The sequence below is a fragment of the Prionailurus bengalensis genome, chromosome C1 (genome assembly GCF_016509475.1).
Source record: "Prionailurus bengalensis isolate Pbe53 chromosome C1, Fcat_Pben_1.1_paternal_pri, whole genome shotgun sequence".
Lineage (NCBI taxonomy): Eukaryota > Metazoa > Chordata > Mammalia > Carnivora > Felidae > Prionailurus > Prionailurus bengalensis.
This window is the reverse complement of record NC_057345.1, coordinates 215,377,932-215,399,491: the sequence shown is the minus strand read 5'-3', so window position 1 is coordinate 215,399,491 and position 21,560 is coordinate 215,377,932. Positions and strand designations below refer to the sequence as shown.

At 60.5% G+C, this 21,560-nt stretch overlaps 1 protein-coding gene across 1 annotated transcript; it reads left to right on the top strand.

Moving 5' to 3' along the window:
• Positions 1–3,576: 3,576 nt before the first annotated feature.
• On the top strand, positions 3,577–12,165 carry ECEL1 (endothelin converting enzyme like 1). Its single transcript, XM_043578171.1, has 18 exons — positions 3,577–3,703; positions 4,674–5,565; positions 6,176–6,244; positions 6,363–6,473; positions 6,591–6,683; positions 6,873–6,997; positions 7,658–7,880; positions 8,334–8,432; positions 8,651–8,725; positions 8,928–9,031; positions 9,352–9,410; positions 9,486–9,537; positions 10,110–10,177; positions 10,361–10,485; positions 10,777–10,842; positions 11,215–11,310; positions 11,531–11,607; positions 11,738–12,165. Exons 2-18 carry the CDS (start codon positions 4,774–4,776, stop codon positions 11,835–11,837), a joined length of 2,334 nt encoding a protein of 777 aa, XP_043434106.1. The 5' UTR covers positions 3,577–3,703; positions 4,674–4,773; the 3' UTR covers positions 11,838–12,165.
• The last annotated feature ends 9,395 nt before the right edge of the window (positions 12,166–21,560 follow it).

Here is a 21,560-nt window from a genome sequence, read left to right as displayed (position 1 = left end):
CAAGTGCTAAGGCCCTGAGGTGCATGAGAGGCAGCTAAGTTCCAGGAAATGAAACTAGGTCAGAGTGACCAGAAAAAGAGAGAGGTTGGAGGTGGGGAGACAGAGCAGGAAGGGCAGAGAAGGGTGGAAAGAGGTCACTGCCTCGTAGGCACACTAGGTATGTGAGTTCTATCGTGAGAGGTGAGGAGGGCCACCGGGAGCCCACGGCCCGTGGGGAGGCTGGGCAGCTGTCCAGGTTGGAGTGGGCATGCCATGGTGTTGGGACCTAGCAGAGCTCAGCTAGGGGTCTGCATGGGGGTGATTCTTGAGCCCAGCTTAGTGAGGGCCAGGCAGTTTGGGGGGGGAGATACACCAGGCCAAAAAGCCCAAGTGCTACCCTTGAGGTCCAAACATCTGAAATAAGTGGGGTGCAGGTCCAGCCCTCCCTACCCCCCTCTCTGGCCAAAAGCATACCCCACTGGGAGCTCAGGCAGGAAAGGTAGGCATCCCTCACACCATGGAGTCACCGCGACAGGGCAGAATGAAGGTAGCAGCTGGGTGATGGGTCATGTGGGCCTCTGGGGTCCCCCAGGTCTGCTGTGGGCGCCCAGCTTTCCCACAAGAGTCTGAGTCAGCACCGTGGTGGCCGCCTAGAGGCTCTGGCCTTCCCCCGCCCCCTCCCCGCCACCCCGGCCACTTGGGAGAGTCATTTCATTTCTCAAATTAAAAATCCATTTTGTGCTGTGAATAATAGATGGGGTGAGCACTGGGAGGCTGGGCAGAGGACAGGAAGCTGGCTGGGGGGCGTTTTCTAGGACACAGAAGATACTGCAGAGCTGTCTGTGGTGGAGAGGGGGAGCTGGGTGGGCAGGGTGGAGGCGGGGGGGGGGCGCATCTCGCAGAGCACAGGCAGGGGTAGGGGCTCCTAGGCCTGTGTACTGGAGTGGCAGGCCCAGTCTATCCCCGGCGCCAGAGGGGCGCCGCGACGGTTCTGATCACGGCTGGGCTCCAGGCTGACCCCGGCCTGGCTTCAGGTTGGCAGCCCCCTTGGAGTGCAGCATTTTGCCCCTCACTTAGTGAAGGCTCAACAGATGTGTCACTGGTGGGACCACTGTGGTCCCCAGGGCGTGGGCGGTCTTCGCGAACCCTTCCCCGGAATCCAGACCTGGTGATGCCCACCCAGGAGGAGTGGGCTGGGATCTGGTCTTCGGTCAGGGAAGGGGCTGAAGTGAGGGTTTCAGGACCAACCCGCACCCCTCCCCTCTACTCCTGGCACACCCTCAGCCCTTCTCTCTCCAAGGCGGCTCTGGGGGCAGATGCTCCCCAGCTCCTGCCTCCCCGGCCCGCAAGCTGGGCGTCCCGTTGCCTGGCTCCGGGCTTGGCTGGGTGCTGCTGTGTCCTGTCATTCTCTTGCTCCTCAGTCAGGAGGTCACCTTGACAATCGGGTGAGGGGGGGGTGGGGGGGAGGGGAGCTGGAACTGGATGCCTCAAGGAGGGTGCACGGGAGCTGGAGGCTAGACCCCTGGTGTCCTCCCCCACTTGCACTCAGCTTCTCTTTCTGAGAAGGGACAAAGGGCAAAGAAGCAAAGGGCCTGGTCGCTCTTTGCTGGCGGGCTGTATAGGGGGTCTAGGACTGAGCGCTCACGGGCCCAATCCCCAGGCCACTCTGGAGGGCCCTGGTTACCTTGCTCAGGGGCTGGGTTGTCCTGGGAGTCTCTGAGGTTGGGTGTCCTGTGGGGGGTGCGGTGCTGAACAGAGCAGGCAAGATGGAGTGAGGCGGGCAGGTAGGGTGGCCTGGCCGAGAGCGGGGAGGCAGAGGAACAGATCAATGGCAGCTGGGAGTCCGGGAGAGGGATGGCCAGGAGGGGGTCCGACAGAGAGCTGACCTGGCAGGGAGGAGGGGCTGAGGGCTCAGGTCCCCCACCCCCTAGTGGCTGGCACAGCAGGGTCCCCAGGGAAGCCTGTTTGCTTTGTGCCTTTCTGTCGGAAGAGAGTCCGCTCCCTGAGACAATATCCATTTTTATATTTCTTGGAAATTTCACGGCATTCATTTCAGGGAAAATAAAAGCTGTCATTGCTGGAGAAATGATACCAATCAGGGCCTGAAAAGGCTGGAAAATTATCCTCCTGGAGACGGAACGTTGAGGGAAAAAATGCAGATTAAAAGCACAAAGAACCACTTTGCCACCGCCCTGCCCTCCCCTCCTCCCTTACGGAATCACCACATTTTACATAATTCCACCTCTCCTCAGTAGAATTAATTGGACCCAGGAAGAATGCGTGGGGCAGAGGAGGACCCTGGGATGGCCGGAGGTGGAGGCAGAGAGTATCCAGAGCAGTGGTATAGAGACGGATGGATGGACAGACACAGGAGAGGCAGCATGGGGGCAGAGGAGGCCACTCAGGGCCAGGGGCCCAGGACCCAGGCTGCCGAAAAGCCCCAGGGAGGGGACAAGGTGATGGGTCCTTTGAGCCCTTGTCTTGTCCGTGTTATCAGCTGGGGCTCCATGGCAGTCTTGGACTGTCTCGCTGTTGAGGCCAGTCCTACAGGCTGGAACTGGCAGGTCTGGGAGCACTGGTGCCTTGCAGGGTCCTGTGATAGGAAATGAGAAAGCAGAGAGACTCGAGAGACAGTAGCATTAGTCCAAGAAGCCCCGAGATCCCTGTGCCTCACATGGCCAGGGCCTGAGGGTACTGTGGTGAGCCAGGCAGAAGCGGACCCCTGTTTCAGGGGCTGGGGGCCGTGGGAGGGAGGTCCCACATTAAAAAAGCAAGTTGTAAGGGAAGAAGGTGGTGGGTAACCCCCCCCCCCCCCCACCAGCCAGTCCCCTCCCTCCACCAGTCCGCATGGCACGCATGGCAGGGGCCTGAGGCCTACATCTGAGGACAAGGGCTGCTGGGCAGAGCAGCCTCCCTCCTTGTTCTCAGCGGGGAGGGGCTCACGCATGACTCTCTAGTCCTTTTCTCTCTTCCTGGCCAGGGACTTCCAGAGCAGTGGGGGCAGAGGCCAGCCAAGGATTGGGGGAAGGGTGCAGTTTCAGCCCTGAGGCCCCCTTCCTGGTTGCATGGCCAACCAAAACCCCAGATGCCCTCCCGCCAGGCATGGGTAAGGTCAGGGCTAAGGGAGAAGACCAGAAAGACCCCGTATTGAAGCCTGCTCAGTGCCAGGCACCTTGCTAGGAGCGTGCAGGAGCTATTTCAGCACACCCCATAGTCTTTCTGGGAGTTCTCCCCGGGCGGTCTCCAGTCCTGTGGGCTCGGCGGGGACAATCCACGCACCTCCTGATCTCCAGCTTGAGCCCTTTTCGGGCCGGCGGGAGTGGGGGCATCAGATCAAAGGGGAACCCTTTCCTGGGAATAGCAGGCGCCCTCACTCTTCCCGGGACACAGTTGTACCTGGAATCCCCGATCCCGGAGCCTGCGCAAGACCTTCGGGAGCGTGTCCCGCAGCCGCCGTCCCCGCCCCCGAGCTGCCACCGAGCTGACAGGTAGCTGGGATGAAGGGTGGAAGAAGGAGGGGGCGCGGGGGGCGGGCGGAGGAGGGTGGAGCCGCCGGCGCGCCCCCTCCCTCGGGGCCGGCGGGCTGCGCGGCGCGCCGGCAGAGGAGGCGGCGGGCGCACGGAGAGAGCTCCCGCCCGCCCGGCTCCGCTCCGGCTCCGGCTCCGGCTCCGGCCCGGGCTCGACCCGCTCAGTTCCAGCTCGGTCCCGGGCGCGCACCTGCCGGGTAAGTGGCATCCGAGTCCGCTGCCGCCGCGGCCAGCAACGCGGCCACATCCGCCGCCGCCGCCGCCGCTGCGCCGAGCCTCCAGGCTTTGTCTGTGTCCTCGCAGCTCCGGCTCCGGCTGCGGCTGCGACTCCCGGGCTCGGCTCTCCGGCTCCGCGGACTGCGCGGCGAGGCTCCGCGCCCAGAGTATGGGGCGTTTGGGGTCAGCTCGCTCCGCGCCGGGGGTGAAACTTCACTCAAGTTTGGGTTCCGAGGAAAACCTGTTGAAGCCAGGAGTGGCCCAGGGCGGGGACGGAGGGGCGGGGGACGGAACCGGTTCCAGTTTCTTAAGGCCGTCGGGGTTTCTCTCCGATGCGGGGCCGGTTGGAGCGCACCGCTTGGGAAAGGGGCTGGTGGCATTATGGCCACCGAATAGAAGACGGGGCTGGGGGCGGCCCTACGGACATCCGCGAGGACAAAGTTTGGTTCTTTAGCCGCTTTCTTGAACGTCTAGTTCCAGTGCAGCTTCTGGGGCCGCGTAGACGCGCCCTTGACCGCACCTCCTTTCTCCAGTCTCCGTTTTCCCCCTCCCCCACCCGGCCTTCGCTGTAGCAGGTCGCAGACGAGAAAGGCAAAGGGAAGAGAAACAGTCCTTCATTGAAGGCCTACTGTGTGCGAGGCCCCGTGCACGCTGCTCCCCTACTTTATATCAGGGACCCCCCAAATACGCGGCAGGCATGTGTTTGCAGTGGGAGAGGAGTTAGGTTAAAAAAAAGGACGACACTGTGCGTGTGGGAGGTGGTGGCCACTCTGAGCCTTCCCCTGACTCATTCTTGAGTAGCTGGGGGAGGCCAGGCCCCAGACCCGCTAGCGGTTGGAGACACGGGGTGGCCTCCAGCCTCTGGACCTAGGCCTGCGCCCCTCCAGTCGTGCTTGTGGGCCCCGTCGGGGGCCCAGTGCCTCTCTGAACCTGCGTCTACCCTTCCCGCAGCTGCAGCCCGTGAGCCATGCGGAGGTTCGCCGGGAGGCCGACGGTCCGCGCATCCTGTAGCTGAGATCGCCAAGGGCTGCGTGGCGGGGTCAGCGGCACCATGGAGACCCCATATTCGATGACGGCTCACTACGACGAGTTCCAGGAGGTCAAATACGTGAGCCGGTGCGGCACGGGAGGAGCGCGCGGGGCCTCGCTGCCCCCCGGCTTCCCGCTGGGCGCGGGGCGCAGCGCCACCGGGGCCCGGGCGGGGCTGCCGCGCTGGAACCGGCGCGAGGTGTGCTTGCTGTCGGGACTGGTGTTCGCCGCCGGCCTCTGCGCCATCCTGGCCGCCATGCTGGCGCTCAAGTACCTGGGTCCCGGCGCCGCGGGCGGCGGCGGCGGCGCCTGCTCCGAGGGCTGCCCGGAGCGCAAGGCCTTCGCGCGCGCCGCCCGCTTCCTGGCCGCCAACCTGGACGCCAGCATAGACCCGTGCCAGGATTTCTACTCCTTCGCGTGCGGTGGCTGGCTGCGGCGCCACGCCATCCCCGACGACAAGCTCACCTACGGTACCATCGCTGCCATCGGCGAGCAGAACGAGGAGCGACTGCGGCGCCTGCTGGCGCGGCCCGGGGGTGGGCCGGGGGGTGCGGCCCAGCGCAAGGTGCGCGCCTTCTTCCGCTCGTGCCTCGACATGCGTGAGATCGAGCGGCTCGGCCCACGGCCCATGCTGGAAGTCATCGAGGACTGCGGGGGCTGGGACCTGGGCGGTGCCGCCGAGCGCCCGGGGGCCGCCGCGCTCTGGGACCTCAACCGGCTGCTGTACAAGGCCCAAGGCGTGTACAGCGCCGCCGCTCTCTTCTCGCTCACCGTCAGCCTGGACGACAGGAATTCCTCGCGCTACGTCATCCGCGTGAGTGCGTCCCCCTCCCCGCGCGCCCCAGCAGCAGCCTGGGACCGGGGGCGCCACGGCCCCGCACGAGCGCCCCCAGCGCAAGGCGACCTATGCGTTAAGGGAGGGAGGGCAAGGGGAGGGGAGCGCGCACCCGCGCAGCGCGGGAGGAGGGCGCAAGTAATTTCCCTCGAGTAATTGCCGTGCTTAGCGGAGCCGCGGGAGCCGCAATTTCCCAGTCCCGTGGCAGGCTGTGAGCGCTCGCAAGGAGGGGTGTGCCAGTGGGCTCGGGCGGGCCAGAATGCCAGGGGCCTCGGCTTTCTCGGTGTGGGCTCCGAGAGTGCCCCGTACAGGTGGGGAAGGTTGAAGGCTTACAGAAGGAAGGGTGGGGGGACTGGGTCCTCCTCCGCTCCCCGAATCTCCAGGCGAGACTGATTAGGGGTGGAGGTTTCCACCAACTTCTCTGGGTGGAAGGAGGGCTAATGCGCTTTTGTGCTGCTCCTGGGGCTGGCGACAGTAGGTGTCTGCTACGTCCTCTGTTTGGGCATTTGGATGGAACTTCAGCCTGTGTGCAAGAACCTGACATGTTGCCCGCTGATCTCTGACCTCTGACCCCCGTCACTCTCCCCAGATTGACCAGGATGGGCTCACTCTGCCGGAGAGGACCCTGTACTTAGCGCAGGATGAGGAGAGTGAGAAGGTGTGGGGGCATGGGGTGGGACTGCAGGGAAGGCCTGGGGCTCCAGGAGGGATGGACTAGGGCCTGACACGGACCCCCCCTCCCCCTCCCCCCTGCAAAATGTCCCATCTTGGTGCAGATCCTGGCAGCATACCGGGTGTTCATGGAGCGCCTGCTCAGCCTGCTGGGGGCCGATGCCGTGGAGCAGAAAGCACAGGAGATCCTGCAGCTGGAGCAGCGGCTGGCCAACGTGAGTGGGGGCGGGGGAGGGCTGCCATGGGCCCACGTGAGTGGGGGGGGGACTGCCATGGGCCGAGGGGACGGCGCCCTTACGCAGGGCCCTGTCAACTCCGATCTCCGCCTCCAGATCACAGTGTCAGAGTACGATGACCTCCGGCGGGATGTCAGCTCCATGTACAACAAGGTGACGCTGGGGCAGTTGCAGAAGATCACCCCTCACGTGAGTGCGGCCCGCCGCGGGGCGGAGGCATTGATGCTGGGACTCCAGGGCCGTTGTTCCCCAGGGTGGGGCGAGGCCTTCCACGGCCATGGATTCCTGTGTCCTCCCGTGCGTCTCCCGGACTCCCTCCCCGTCCTCTGTGCTCCCTGCAACACCCAGCCCTACTGTCCCCCACCCTCGGCCCCACAGCTGCAGTGGAAGTGGCTGCTGGACCAGATCTTCCAGGAGGACTTCTCGGAGGATGAGGAGGTGGTGCTGTTGGCCACAGACTACATGCAGCAGGTGTCCCAGCTCATCCGCTCCACACCCCGCAGGTACAGCTGCTGATCACCCCCCCTCCCCACCTGCCCCTCCACGTCCCTCACCCACACCCCAGATGTGTCTGCTTGGTAAGGTTTGAATTCCCGTTTCACCTCCGTCCGGTAGCCACACTGGGGAGGCATGTGAAGAGCACTGGAATAGGAGTCCAGATCCCTAGGTGCAGAGGTGGCTCTCCCACCTTCTCTCTGGGACCCTGGGCAGGGCTTGTGAGCTCCCTGAGCTGCGGTTTCCTCATCTGGGGAGAGTGAGGCCGACTGAGTCCGGACTCCAGAAACGGAAGGTGTGGGTGCAGTTCTGCTGCCCCAGGGCCACCTTGGGGAGCGCCTCCCTGGTCTCTGCCCAGAGGCCCCCCAAGGCCAGTCCTGAGGCAGACAGTCACCCCGAGTGCCCACCCTCCTACTGCATAGCAGGTCGGCATCAGGCACTCGTCTCAGGGGCCAGAGATGTGTCCTGCTTCGTGTGGGCCCTTTTCCCTGACTGGGGCTCAGGCCACTCCAGGTTCCGGCTCCATGGATCTGGAGTGAGCCCCGCTCCTGCGCGGGTGCCGGGTGTAGCCCCAGGCCGAGGGGTCTGGAGTGGCGTGGCACGGAGCCCGTGGGTGGCCCTTGCGTATGAGCCTGTGTGGACACCCAGCCGTTTCCCCTGGCCCTCAGGATCCTGCACAACTACCTGGTGTGGCGCGTAGTGGTGGTCCTGAGTGAGCACCTGTCACCACCGTTCCGAGAGGCGCTGCACGAGCTGGCACGGGAGATGGAGGGCAGTGACAAGCCACAGGAGCTGGCCCGTGTCTGCCTGGGCCAGGCCAACCGGCACTTTGGCATGGCGCTTGGAGCTCTCTTTGTACATGAGCACTTCTCAGCTGCCAGCAAGGCCAAGGTCAGGCTGCCCTGGGCTTGGGGATTGGGTGTGGGTGCAGGTGCTGGGCAGGGCGTAGAGTCCTCCCATGGCCTTGCTCCGAGAATGGGGAGCCCACATATTCCCTTGCAGATAGGGGCGCTCTGAAGCTCCAGACTTCTTGCCAGGCCACCTCCCCCAGGAAGCCTACCTCATCTATCAGCCACAGGAGGGCTAGCCCCTCAGGCTCCTGCCCCCCTTCTCTGCCATGCTCGGTAGATTGTTGCTGGGGCAGTTTGTGCTTCCAGACTGTGGGCTTTTTGTAAGGGGGGCCAGGCCTGGATCCCCACCTCCAAGGTCCCACTTGGCGCTCAGGACCAAGCCTTAGGCCTGGGAAGTGGTACTGAATCAGTAGTATCCCTCGTGCCAGGTGCTGGGGGCCCAGAGTTAAGGCCTCCTGGGTTGACCCTTGATCCCTGACCCCTGGCCCTATAGGTGCAGCAGCTTGTGGAAGACATCAAGTACATCTTGGGCCGGCGCCTGGAGGAGTTGGACTGGATGGATGCTGAGACCAAGGCAGCTGCTCGGGCCAAGGTGAAGTGGACCCTTTCCCATCTGTAGATTCCACGAACACTTATGGAGTGCCTACTGCATGCCAGGCTGGAGTGACAGAAGAGGCAGAGATGCCCCTTGTGGAGCTGGCATCACTGGTCTGGTCTCCCCTGTCCTTGAGCCCTGCCTCTAGACTACAGCCTCTCCCTTGGGGGGTGGGGGGCTGTCTCCTGAGGCCCTGGCTGCCCTCTCGCCCACAGCTCCAGTACATGATGGTGATGGTAGGCTACCCCGACTTCCTGCTCAAACCCGAGGCTGTGGACAAGGAGTACGAGGTGGGTCTGCCTCTGGCCCCCCCTGCCTAACCAGCTGGGCTTCTCCCGGCCTTTGGCCAAGACCCCCAGGGAGGCCCACCACGACCGAAGAGAAGGAACCATGACCCTCGGCTGATGGCCCCTGGGGGGACGTGGGGCCCGCCCAGCGCTGGTCTGGCCATGCCCGTCGCCTGCCACTGAGCGCTGCCCATCCCCTGTGCAGTTTGAGGTCCACGAGAAGACCTACTTCAAGAACATCTTGAACAGCATCCGCTTCAGCATCCAGCTCTCAGTCAAGAAGATCCGGCAGGAGGTGGACAAATCCACGTGGGTGCCTGGCCCAGAGCCTGGCGAGTCAGGGAGGGAGGTTCCATGGGGAGAGGCTCCTTAGCCAAGGCCAGGAGGCTGGGAGCGGGCGGGTGGTGGTTTTGGGGGGGGGGGCAAACCGCCTCAAAGTCATGCTGGTGCAGAGGTCATGGGGCCGGGGCGGGTGGTGGTGGGGGCCGTGAGGGTGGAGGCTCAGCCTGGAGGAGGCGCGGGGCGTGGCCACAGGCTGGGTCACTAGGGTAGCTTTTAAGAAGGAGGGAGCTGGGAGGTGGGGGGGGGGAGCGTGGGCCTCCCTAGCTGACCCCCACCTCCCTCCACAGGTGGCTGCTCCCACCACAGGCCCTCAATGCCTACTATCTACCCAACAAGAACCAGATGGGTAAGGGGGCGTGCCCCGCGAGGGGCGGGGCCTGGAGGCGGGGCCAGTCTCCTGCTGACCACGCCCTCTCTGTAGTGTTCCCGGCAGGTATTCTGCAGCCCACGCTCTATGACCCTGACTTTCCACAGTGAGTACCCAACCCAGCATGAGCCAGAGCCAGCTCTGCAGCCCTGTCTGCTGGGTGCATGAAAGCTGCCGGGACTGTCCCGATCCGGGCTGGGCCCAGGGGTCATGACAGTGGCAGATCCTGGGTCCCCATAGTCTTACCTCATCCTTGGTTATTTAGAAAAATGTGTAGGTTTTTTTTCTTTCTTTCTTTCTTTTAAATGTCCTGAGTTCCCCCTTACCTGGTTTGAGGCTTCTTTAGGGTTTTCAAAAGTGGCTTAGTGATGAGGAAACAGGCCAAATCCAAGGTGGGGTGCCTCAGTTTCCCTCATGTCTTCCTCCAACCTGGTCTCTTCCCCTGTCCCAGCTCTGTTAGAGGTTATTTCCTACAGAGCAGCTGCAAAGGTATCGTTGGCCCCTTTTACATGTTGTATGAGGTCTCTAAGGCACGAGTGCCCCAAGACCGTGGGGACACCACTGTGGCCTCCCTAGGCCACCTCTGGCTTGACCGGGGCCTTCCAGGGCCCAGGCAGCAGCGTGGAGCTCTCGGAGGGCGGGTGAGGCTGGGGCCTGACGCTGCTGCCGTGGGCCCAGGTCTTTGAACTACGGGGGCATCGGCACCATCATTGGACATGAGCTGACCCACGGCTATGACGACTGGGGTGAGGCCCGAGGGTGGCCAGAGGGGGTGTCGGGGGAAGGGAAAGGCAGACAGCGGGGGGGCAAGGCGATGCTGGGTGGATTGAGACCCCACAGCCCCTCTGTCCCCATTGGCCGGTGGGTGGGTGGGAGAGGGGGCTTTGGGCATGAGAGTCCGTCTCCACCACTCTGCCCGCTGCCCACAGGGGGCCAGTATGATCGCTCAGGCAACCTGCTGCACTGGTGGACGGAGGCCTCCTACAGCCGCTTCTTGCGCAAGGCGGAGTGCATCGTGCACCTGTATGACAACTTCACCGTCTACAACCAGCGCGTAAGATGCCCTTGCGGCCCCTCAGGCCCGGCTGGGCGTGGACGGGGAGCATGCGTGCCCACGTGTTCACACATGTGCCCAGGGCCCAGCTCACATGCCCAGGGTGTGCATGCGCACTCACGTGGGTGCGTGGAGGAGTTCACGCAGACTCATATGGGGCACGAAGGGGTCAGGGCCGCATCTAAATCCTCTGGGAGAGGGAAGGGGAGTGTGGGTGGGGGCCCAGGGTGGCAAGGCCTGAGGAAGGCCAGTGGGCGGCAGACAGACCCCGGCCCCTTCCCTTCTCGGCAGGTGAATGGGAAGCACACACTTGGTGAGAACATCGCGGACATGGGCGGCCTCAAGCTGGCCTATTATGTGAGCTGCCCCCGCCTGGCCCTTCGTTCCTGTGGGGGGAAGGATGGGGGCTGATGAGGACTCCACGAGGGACGTGGGCACCCCAGCCTCCCCATCACATGGCGCTTTGGCCTGGGGGAGCGGGGCCTGTGACTGGCACAGGGTCCACTGGAAAAGGAGGGACTCCCAGGCTGCTTTGGGGAGAGCAAGGAGGACTGCCTGGGGTTAGCCTTCCCAGGAGGGAGCACAGCTCAGGAAAGGCGGAAGGCAGGGAGCCTGGGGCTCGGCATGGCGGGTGGTGTGCAGAACAGGGGCCAGTGAGGGGCTGACTGGGTGGAGGGTGAGTCAGGTCACCGCACTGGGGGCACCGCAGCTCCACACTGTCACCCCCAGGCCTATCAGAAGTGGGTGCGGGAGCACGGCCCGGAGCACCCGCTGCACCGGCTCAAGTACACGCACAACCAGCTCTTCTTCATTGCCTTTGCCCAGGTGGGCCAGGTGGGGGCCAGGTGGGGGGTGGGCAGGGGTGGGGACATAGCTCTCGGCCTGCCTCTCATCAGCCACTCTCAGAGGCAATGGTCCCATGGGTTCTGATGAGGGCTCAAGGCCTGGTGTGCTGGGGTGGGGGGAGGTTTGCCAGGCTTGCTCAATGGACTCCTTGGCTTCAATTCCCCCTCTCTTCCCCTCCCCTCCCCGCCATGGGGCCCAGAACTGGTGCATCAAGCGGCGGTCACAGTCCATCTACCTGCAGGTGCTGACCGACAAGCACGCACCTGAGCACTACAGGTGGGCCTGCCTGCCTGGGCCTCATCCTCTTGTGTCTGGGGTGGGAGCAGGTGGGGATGGGGAGGGGCAGCTGGGGGGTAGTGGCCGTTGGAACCCACACCTGCTGGGTCTCTCCTCCTGCCTGCCCCAGGGTGCTGGGCAGCGTGTCCCAGTTCGAGGAGTTTGGCCGGGCCTTCCATTGCCCCAAGGACTCACCCATGAACCCTGCCCACAAGTGCTCTGTGTGGTGAGCCTGGCCATCGGCCCGCACGCCCTCGCCACCCGCCCTGCACGAATTGCCTCCCTGCCAGCTGCCGGGGCAGGCATGGACCCGGCACTGGTCTGCTCTGGGCGCCACCCACCTTGAGGCCTCCAGGACCTGGCCTTCTTGCTATCCCTCACTTCCGGAGGGGCCCGGAGCAGGGATGGGGCTGGGCTCCAGGAGGCCGTGGGGGTGAGATGCTGGGGTCCCCAGTCTTGGCTCTAAGGAGCCAGACCCCCTGGCCAGGGTGGATTGTACAGGCCCCACCTTCAATCTGTTCTTGCTGCTAAGTCTGGTCAATAAACTGCTGTACCGTTGTCTTGGTTTCTTCAGGGGCCTCCGGAGCAGGTTGGGCTGAAGGGGTCCCTTTGTGGGGAAGCTCAGGCCCTCAGCACCGCGGGGACCCTAGAGAAGACCTTCTCGTCCCTTCCTGTCCCCCCTCCCTGGCTCTTCTGTCTTTCCCACCAACCACCTGCACCTCCCTCCCCCACAGTCCCGCCTAGGCTCCTGTCCAGCTCCAGACCAGGCTCGTGGGGGCCAGAACACCAAGCCCGCTGGTCTGTGCTCCAGCATGACACTGGGACTCACTTCCCCTCAAAGTGTAGCTATCACAGGCCAGGCCTTGGGCTCAGTGTGTCCAAGAGAGGGGAGCTATGAAACACGCTTACATGGAGGTCGGGGCCACTCTGTACAACACTGAGTCGTGCTCTCCGGTCTGGAGTGGACGCTCCAGGGATGAGAGAAAGAGAAAAGCTGTCAGGGGCTGGCCTGTGACTTGGCCGTGAGGCTCTAGGCCCCGCCCATGGTGGGAGGGGGAGGAGGGAGGGCTGCCCCATCATGCACAGGATGGTGGGGTGCGGGGAGAATGTCGCATGGGGCAGCCCCACTGGGGGATCCAGGTGTCTGCAGTGAGTGGGGGACCGTGGGCCTCCTGCCTTTCCTCCTCTCGTCTGTTTCTCTCACTTTGGGACAGCCTAGAGGGGGCGCCCCTCCCTGGCTGTGCCCCGCGTGGCCTGTCCCCATCTCCCACCACAGTGGAGAATCTCTTGCCAGCCCAGCTCCTGTCATGCTCAGAGGACAGCCTCCCCATCTCGGCCTTGAGTGACATTTAAAAAGTTCCTGTTATCTGAGCCTCGGGCACACCACCCTTGGGGAATGAGAGACAGAAAACACACGTGCCACAGCTGACGGAGGCAGAGTACAAGGGCGGGCGTTGTGTGGCCCTGGGGAGGGCTCTGCGGAGAAGTGGCAGGAACTTAGAAGGACCCCATAGGAAGAGCCAAGTTCCCCCAAGGGGCAGGGACTCTTCAGGAGATGAGCAGGGCAGAGCACCCTTCGAAGGTGGAGGTGGGGTGTGCAGGGAGTAGGGGTCGGGTAGAGGAGGCGTGATTATGGACCTGCCTCCAAATCCCCTCCAAGCCCCTCGCCCCCTGGCCTGGGCATGTGTATACCATATCCCTCAGCAGCTGGCACGCTACAATGTGCCTCTGGTGGCTGGCACAGCCAGCCAGTTCTCTCCTTGCCACCCGCTTGGGTGGGGCCTGGTGTCTGGGACCCTCCACACCCCGTGACCAGCCCATCCATCTGACCTGGGATCCTGGCTGGAATCGGAGTCCCCAGGCCCAGCGCTTTTGCCCCCTGTGCCCTGGTGGCTCTTTAGTTCCCCACCTCCACCCAAGATCAAGCCTTCCTGTCTCCCATCCAGCTCGGGGGAGGTCTGGGGTGGACAGAGCCTAGGGGGTGAGACCTTCCCATTCTGTCTGTGCCCTGCTGAGGGAGCCAGAGGGACTTGGGCGTGGCAGGGGCGGGGGGCGGGGCGGGGATGGTGGGCCCCCGGGGGAAGTCGAGTTTCCTGGCCTGGAGGCTGGTCCAGCGGGAAGCCTGTGGGACTTGGCTGCTGGCCGGGGGGCCTCAAACCCAGTGTGCATTCTAGCCAGGGTGCGCCCACCCTGCAGGCGGGACCGTGGGCCACCAGGCCGTGAAGCTCCTTGCTGGGCTACCTGCGGAGACGTCGCTGCTACCTGGGGCTTCGGGGCTTCACAGCCCTTCAGGGAGAACTGAGGGAGATCATCAGGTCAGAGGAAGCTCGAGCCACGGGCACCCCAAGGACAGAGTCCTGGTGCTTGGACGGGGCCCGTGAACTCCAGACACAGCCACGAAACCCAGGGCCACGGTGTGGCCCAGCCTGGCACAAACGTGACACTGTGTGTCACCCGCTGCTTCCCAAACTGCTTTTCCAGACACACCCTAAGAGCATCCTCACTGCAGCCCACTGAGGTGCCAGGGTGACAGGGACAGGGAAACCGAGGGGAGCCACGGGCCCTGCCTAAGGTCACGCCGCACACGTTAGCTGATGGGCGCCACTCAGCCGCCGCGTCCTCTTGAGCTCTGGGCGTCTGTCCTATACTCGGTGCCAGCTGTCTGAGCGCCCTGTTAGGGAACCACGCACGTGGTGCAGACGCTGGCCACTCGTGGTCTGCTGGCCCCTGTGCCAGCGGCTCCACTGAGGAGGCCGGCAAGGTCAGCACAGCTGCCCACCCAGCCTCAGTTTCCCCGTCTTAAGTGAAGGCCGTGAGTGCAGAGAAGGCCCCTTGGGCAGCCATGGGACGGGTTGTGGTAGGGCTGGCCCCAGCCGTCCCCCGGGGGGTGAGGGCGTCCTCTGAGCACCGCTCGCTGGGATGACGGAAAGCAGTCTTCAGCCAAGCAGTTAATAGCAGGGAAAGAGCTTCCAGGCGTCCACCTCGCGCCCGCGTGCAGAGCGCCTCGTGGTTCCTGGTGCGGCTCTGGTTCTGCCATCCGTGGCGTTGAGACCTCGAGCCCAGGGGTCACTGCTGGGTGACCTTGGCAAGTGACTCACCCTCTCTGGGTCCCGGGGCCATCACCGGCAGCCCCGGGGGGGGGGGGTGTGTGTGTGCCAGGGGCTGGCCTGCCTGCGATGGACTGATGTGAGCCACCCTGCCCCTCCTCTCCCCCCGAGCCGAGGCCTGCACGGCTGCTGCCCCAGCAGGCTCGGCCCGACTCTGAGACCTCAGGTCAAGGATGCCAGGAGCACCCTCCGTCTGGGGCTCCCTGGGTGCCAGCTCAGTACAGATCCGGGTAGGACTGGGAGCCAGCTGGAGAGGTGTGCCTGAGCCTCCCTGCCTACGGTCTCAGAGAGAATTGGCGGGGGGGGGTCGGCAGCCCCGGGATTTCTGTGGCACCCAGGAGGGGCCACAGGGTGCCTGGTGCCACTGACCAGCCAGAAGCCCCGGGCCTTTCTAAACAGCTCAGTGGGACCAGATTCAAGTTTCTGCCATTCCTGTGGCTGCTTCTGTGCCGACTCCAGATGCCTGGTGCTCTGGGGGCCTTGGGGCCCCCGCTTGTGAAGTATCCTAGATGCGATATTTTTTAATTTATTTGTAAATGTTTGAGAGAGAGAGAGACCATGAGAAGGAGAGCGAGAGACCATGAGAGAGAAAGAGAGAGCGTGAGAGAGAGACCGTGAGAGAGAGAGCACGAGTGGGCGAGGAGCAGAGAGAGAAAGAGACAGAGAATCCCAAACAGGTCCCACGCTGCCAGCGCACAGCCCGACATGGGGCTTGATCCCACAAACTGCCAGACCGTGTCCTGAGCCGACACCGAGAGTCGGACACAACCGACTGAGCCACCTCGGCGCTGCTGGATGCAATATTTTAAAAAAAATTGTAGGGGCGCCTGGGTGGCGCAGTCGGTTAAGCGTCCGACTTCAGCCAGGTCACGATCTCACGGTCCGTGAGTTCGAGCCCCGCGTCGGGCTCTGGGCTGATGGCTCAGAGCCTGGAGCCTGTTTCCGATTCTGTGTCTCCCTCTCTCTCTGCCCCTCCCCTGTTCATGCTCTGTCTCTCTCTGTCCCAAAAATAAATAAACGTTGAAAAAAAAATTAAAAAAAATTGTAATGTTTTATTTATTTTTGGGAGACAGAGTGCAAGCTGGGGAGGGGCACAGAGAGGGAGACACAGAATCCGAAGCAGCCTCCGGGCTCTGAGCTGTCAGCACAGAGCCCGACGCAGGGGCCGAACTCACAAACCGCGAGATCATGACCTGAGCCGAAGTCGGGCGCCCAACCGACTGAGCCACTCCGACGCCCCTAGATGCAATATTTTTAAATGGCTTGAGCTCCTATGCCAAAAATGTTTGGAAAGCCCAGGGTCTTCCATATGCAAATAGCTCTGGGGATATGTTCTCAGGGGGATTAGGCCTCTCCTCATGCCTCCTTTCCCACCCCGACGCCCCCTATGCCGGGCTGCCCCCTATCCCTTCCTTCCCCAGGGACCTCCCACATGGAACTGGGTAGAGTCACAGACTTTACTGAAGGTTTGGGGGGAGGGCAGAGGGTCCCTCTCTGTGCCTCCTCTCTTTTCTCCCCTTCTGGATGTCTCCGCCCTCCCTCCAAGTGACCTGAGAAACCTACTTCCTCTTGATTGATTAAAAAGAGCATTTTCCCCTTCCCTCTGCTGGTTCCAGGCTGGCCTAGAGGCCCAGCACAGTCTGTAGCCCTGTGACTGTCCCCTCCGGCCACCCAGCAGCAGGACAGGGTGGTGGGGGGAGGGCAGGGCGCACCAGTCCCACTGCCCTACCCCCGCCTCCATCCCGAAGTTTCTGCGCGAGCCTGGACGACCCGAATTTGGACGGCACATCACTGAGCCAAGTCTGTCCAGATCTGAGCAGAGCGTCTCCTGTGCAGCCTTCACCCGGTCACTGGCGTCGCCCGCAAAGCTGCCAGGGATGGGGACCGCCAGATCCCAAGCCCCCTTCCCTTTGGGGAAAACTAGCTGGGCACTGGCCTGGCCTTTCCTGCAGAGTCCTTCTAATGAACTGGACTCCCCCCCCCCCCCCCCCCCGCCGTGTCCTGGCAGGGTCCCTGTTCTGGGACTGCTCTGGCCACAGGGCTCCCCTCTTGCCCTCCCTGTCACCCCACGCCGGGCTGGAGGTGCCCAGAGGGCCGCCTGGGCACACGGCTCAGCCCCCAGGCCCCAGGCCCTTGGAGCAGCCCGGCATGAGCTCATCAGGTCGGAGGGGAGTGAGGCGGTGCCCGTTCTCCCACCTCAGCGGCCGCCCGCCTGGGAGCCTCTGGCGGTGGCTCAGGCTGATTCATTGGGCGGCAGGCAGCTCAAGTCCCGGAGCCACTGTCACATGGTGCTGTTAAGCCGCATCTCTCCTTGTCTGTAGTTTGCATAAATAATAAAAAAAATCCCTCCCACCTTCCTGCGGGACCGAAACGTCGCCGGGGCTGCTGACGGGGATCTGCATGGGGAGGTCTGAACGTGGCCACTTCTCTCTCACCCGAGGAGCCCAGGGCAGGGAGGGAGGGGCGTGCCGGACGGAACTTGCAACGCTGGTGAGCGAAGAAAGGGCAAGGTCAGGGTGCCCGGGGCCTGGATGCCTCCCGGCGGAGGGTGGACGGTGGGCGGCCTCACCCTTTGGGAGCCAGGAGGAGGGCGGCCGTCTCCTCCCGGAGGGGCAGCGGAGGAGACACAGTTGGTCCCTAGGCACTGTGCCCAGCACGTTGGCACAGACCGGGCTCCCCCAGCGACAAGGTTACACCAAGGGGAGCTTCGGCTGCCTGTCGTCAGTGCTCTGGCCCGGCGTGTGTGCTGGTAGCAAATGCCGAAGTTCTGTTCAGCCGGAGTAAGCAGGCCCTGGGGCCACTTTAGATCCGAGGGTGCAATTTAAAATCCTGCACAGCTTCCTGGAGGCCTCCGGAGGCCCCGCCGGGAGGCAGGAATCGGGGGTGTCAGCCTCACAGGGCAACAGCCTGTCATGTAGATGCTGACCAGGTGGGGAGACCTGCTTCTGGAATGGGGGGCGGTGGGGGCTGGCTAACCGCATCAGATGGTAATGTCAGCCTCAAGGGCAGGACGAGGGCGCATCTGGCATCCCATCTGAGGCCTCCCGAGAGACAGCATGCCTGTTTTTCCCCATCGTGACACATCCCGTATCAGCCCCCTGAGCCGGGTTGGGCCAGGCGCAGGGACAGGGGCTCAAGGGGACTCCATGAGCTGGGGGCCCTGGGTCTAGAGGAGACTGGACCTGTGGTGCCCTCCAGACCCTGTCTGAGCCCCGGAAATGCTGACACACCCACGGCAAAGGGAGCTGTTTAGCCTGAGTCCTATCCGGGGTCCCAGCCTGCCTGGCCCCCCATCTGGATCTCAGGGCATCAGGTTAAAGGGACACTGAGTCCTCCTGAGTGTCTACGGTATGTTGGGCCCTAATATGCTTTATCTCCTTTGGGGACTTGCCATGACCCTGGGCAGGGGGCACCCTAAACGGGAGTCTGGATGTTCATATTTAATATCCAGCTCCGTGCTGGCACCTTTCCCCCGTCAGCGGGGTGAACACCCCCGACATGGAAGAGAACGAGGGTGCCCAGTGAGGGACACCCTCTCCCCGTTTGCTCACTTCCAGTGGATGGTGATGTGTGAGAGTTTAGTGTGTCTGCCCAAGTGGATTTAGGGATAATATGATCTAGTTTTAAACAAACGAATCCCCCACAACAACCAAGTAGCTTCCGAAAGAGCCCTGTAAAGACACAGCCAGTAACACCAATAATCCACACGAGGTAAGGGACCGCAGACGTGACCGTCCTCTCTCCTGATAGGTGCTCATCATCACCCACGGTGCACACCTGATGGGAAATCAGCCCCAAATATAAAAACTAAACAAAACCAAACTGTTTGAAACAACTCTGCCCCCGTCGTGACTGGTGAAGCTTTGCCCCAAGCGACTGGCGCCCTGAGACACGACTCAATAGAGCACGAAATCCTTATGGACAAGCAAGGTATCTAACAACTAAGCTTTCAGACCTCAGAGACAAACCACCGCAATGCTTTTCCCAGCGACGTTTAAAGTTATGTGCTTTTCAACTCAGTACTTTTTTGATATTTCCCTAAGCAATGATAAATATTTGGAAAGCTCTTTTAAAGTTTCTTGCATAATAGCACGAGACAAAAAACACCTACCACCAGGCAAACACTTATTTTTTTTCTGCCGCAGTAAAAATGGCAGAAACAGTGAACAGAAAATGATCTGTCGACAAACCGAAAGGCATTTCTTTGTCAGCAAATACTGTCGGAAGATGTAGAGAAAACACTACCACAGATTGGAAGGAGGTGTTAGCGCAAATTACCCAGTGTGGGAGGTTTACCGTGTGGTTTTTTACACATCTCAGCTTAAGGTATTTGCTTGGGTTCTGTTTCAATAATGAAATACACAAACCACTTTGTGTGTGTGTGTGTGAGAGAGAGAGAGTCAGGAAAGGAAAGACAGAGTAGAGAAGATATATGAATGCCTTGTTTCATAAGAACAATTGCACACAGGGAAAACTGTCAGGCACCCGCTGATCGAACAGCTACTGAGAAGGGATTTTTTTTAAAGGATTCTGGATGAGGAAAAAGTGTAGAGGGAGCTGTACCTACAACACTCACTGGCCTACCTTGTCAAACCACTGCAGGAAAGAACTAGAAGCCCAAGGGCACGGGAGCCCTCCGTGGTGTTAACTTTTTTTTTTTTTTTTTTTTAATTTTTTTTTTCAACGTTTATTTATTTTGGGGACAGAGAGAGACAGAGCATGAACGGGGGAGGGGCAGAGAGAGAGGGAGACACAGAATCGGAAACAGGCTCCAGGCTCCGAGCCATCCGCCCAGAGCCCGACGCGGGGCTCGAACTCACGGACCTCGAGATCGTGACCTGGCTGAAGCCGGACGCTTCACCGACTGCGCCACCCAGGCGCCCCATTAACTTTAAAAAAATCAAGATTTTCGGGGCACCTGGGTGGCTCAGTCAGTTAAGCCTCTGACTTCAGCTCAGGTCATGATCTCACGGTCCATAGGTTCGAGCCCCTCGTCGGGCTCTATGCTGACAGCTCAGAGCCCGGAGCCTGCTTCTGATTCTGTGTCCCCCTCCCTCACTCATGCTCTGTCTCTCTCTCTCTCTCTCTCATTCTCTCTCTCTCTCTCAAAAATAAATAAATATTTTTAAAAAGTTAAACAAAAACCAAGGTTGTTCTAGTAAAGCAGAATCTTTATGATACTTGGTAATAAAATCGGGTGTGACCAGGAAAGTTTCCAGGCCACACAAACAATGGGAAAGGGCTGTTGTGAATTCCCCCTCTCTTTCCGCCTCCCTTTCCCTCCTTCTTAAAGACTGGGGTGCTGACATTTCTTGAGGAGACGAGAGCTATCAGTTTTAGGCACCCAGTAAATTATTGAAAAAACAGATTCACCTTCCCTGGTGAACATCCTCCAGGGAAAGACGTTAAAACAAATGTTTGAAAATGTTTCCATGGACACGTGATTTTGTGGCTAACAATGTGTTTGACCCACAAAACCTACACATTAAAAAAAAAAAAAGAACTTGGAAGTTGTCTGTTTTTAAAAAATTTAAATGTAATTTACCCACCGTAAAATTCATTCTTTCCAAGTGTATGCTTCAGTGGTTTCTAGAATACCCAAAATGGTGCAACAATTACCACTCAATCCAGAATAACCTGTTTTTTAAACCCGTAGAGTTTTAAAATTTTTAATCTTATTTATTTTTTTAAGTCAACTCTACCCCTAACATGGGGTTTGAACTCTTGACCCCGAAATCAAGAGTCACACATTCTACTGACCGAGCCAGCCAGGTGCCTCTAAACCTGCAGAGTTTTAAACTGTAGAGTTTCCTTGGGTTTGGAACCCATTTATGAAGTATAAACACGCAGCACCTCTCCATTGGCTTGTAAAACCAACTAATTGATAACAGGGAAGACAGAAATAGAGCAGCTGGATTTTTATTAAGTCTTTGCCCAATTGGTGGATGGAGTTTAAAGATGAACATGATTGGGGCGCCTGGGTGGCTCAGTCGGTCGAGCGTCCGACATCGGCTCAGGTCATGATCTCGTGGTTCGTGGGTTCGAGCCCCGCGTCGGGCTCTGTGCTGACAGCTCGGAGCCTGGAGCCTGCTTCGGATTCTGTGTCTCCCTCTCTCTCTGTTCCTCCCCTGCTCGAGCTCTGTCTCTCTCTCTCTCTCTCTCTCTCAAAAACAAATAAAGATTAAAAAAAAAAAAACCATGAATATGATGGTTTAGGAAGCCTAGCTAATGATGCCCTTTTCCCATTCAGCTCCCATATTTTTGTGACGGCCACTAAAATCCAAAATTGAAATAAACTGCCCTGAGGGCCATGCCTTCAAACTGATGTTTTACAGTGTGAGATCAAGATTTTAGTAAATAAGAATTATAACAATTCAGTGTGATGACAGACGGTAGCTAGACTTACTGTGGTGACCATTTCTTATTGTACATCTATATCTAATCACTGCGTTGTATACCTGAAATGAATACAATTTTGTATGTCAGTTACTCTTCGATTAAGTTGTTTTCATGTTTATTTATTTTTTAGAGAGAGAGCGAGGGAGCAAGAGAGTGCACATGTGTACGCAAGCAAGGGAAGGGCAGAGAGAAAGGGAGAGAGAATCCCCAGCAGGCTCTGCACTGTCAGCACAGAGCCTGGTGGGGGCCTCGAACTCATGAACCGCAAGATCATGACCTGAGCCGAAATCAAGAGTCAAACGTTCAACTGACTGAGTCACCCAGGAGCCCCAAATAAGATTCTTATCCCTGAAATAATCAGAGTGTCATTTTCCAAGAGTCAGGTCACATTATGCCCCTGCTAAAAGCCTTCCAATTTACATACCACACCTTGGATAAAGTTCAAAC

Excerpts from the sequence above, each read along its gene's own strand:
- ECEL1 (XM_043578171.1), top strand. The coding sequence starts at position 4,774 with ATGGAGACCCCATATTCGATGACGGCTCACTACGACGAGTTCCAGGAG. Across the intron at positions 6,474-6,590 it reads TGGAGCAGCGGCTGGCCAAC|ATCACAGTGTCAGAGTACGA; the intron begins GTGAGTGGGGGC and ends CTCCGCCTCCAG. Across the intron at positions 10,486-10,776 it reads TCACCGTCTACAACCAGCGC|GTGAATGGGAAGCACACACT; the intron begins GTAAGATGCCCT and ends CCTTCTCGGCAG.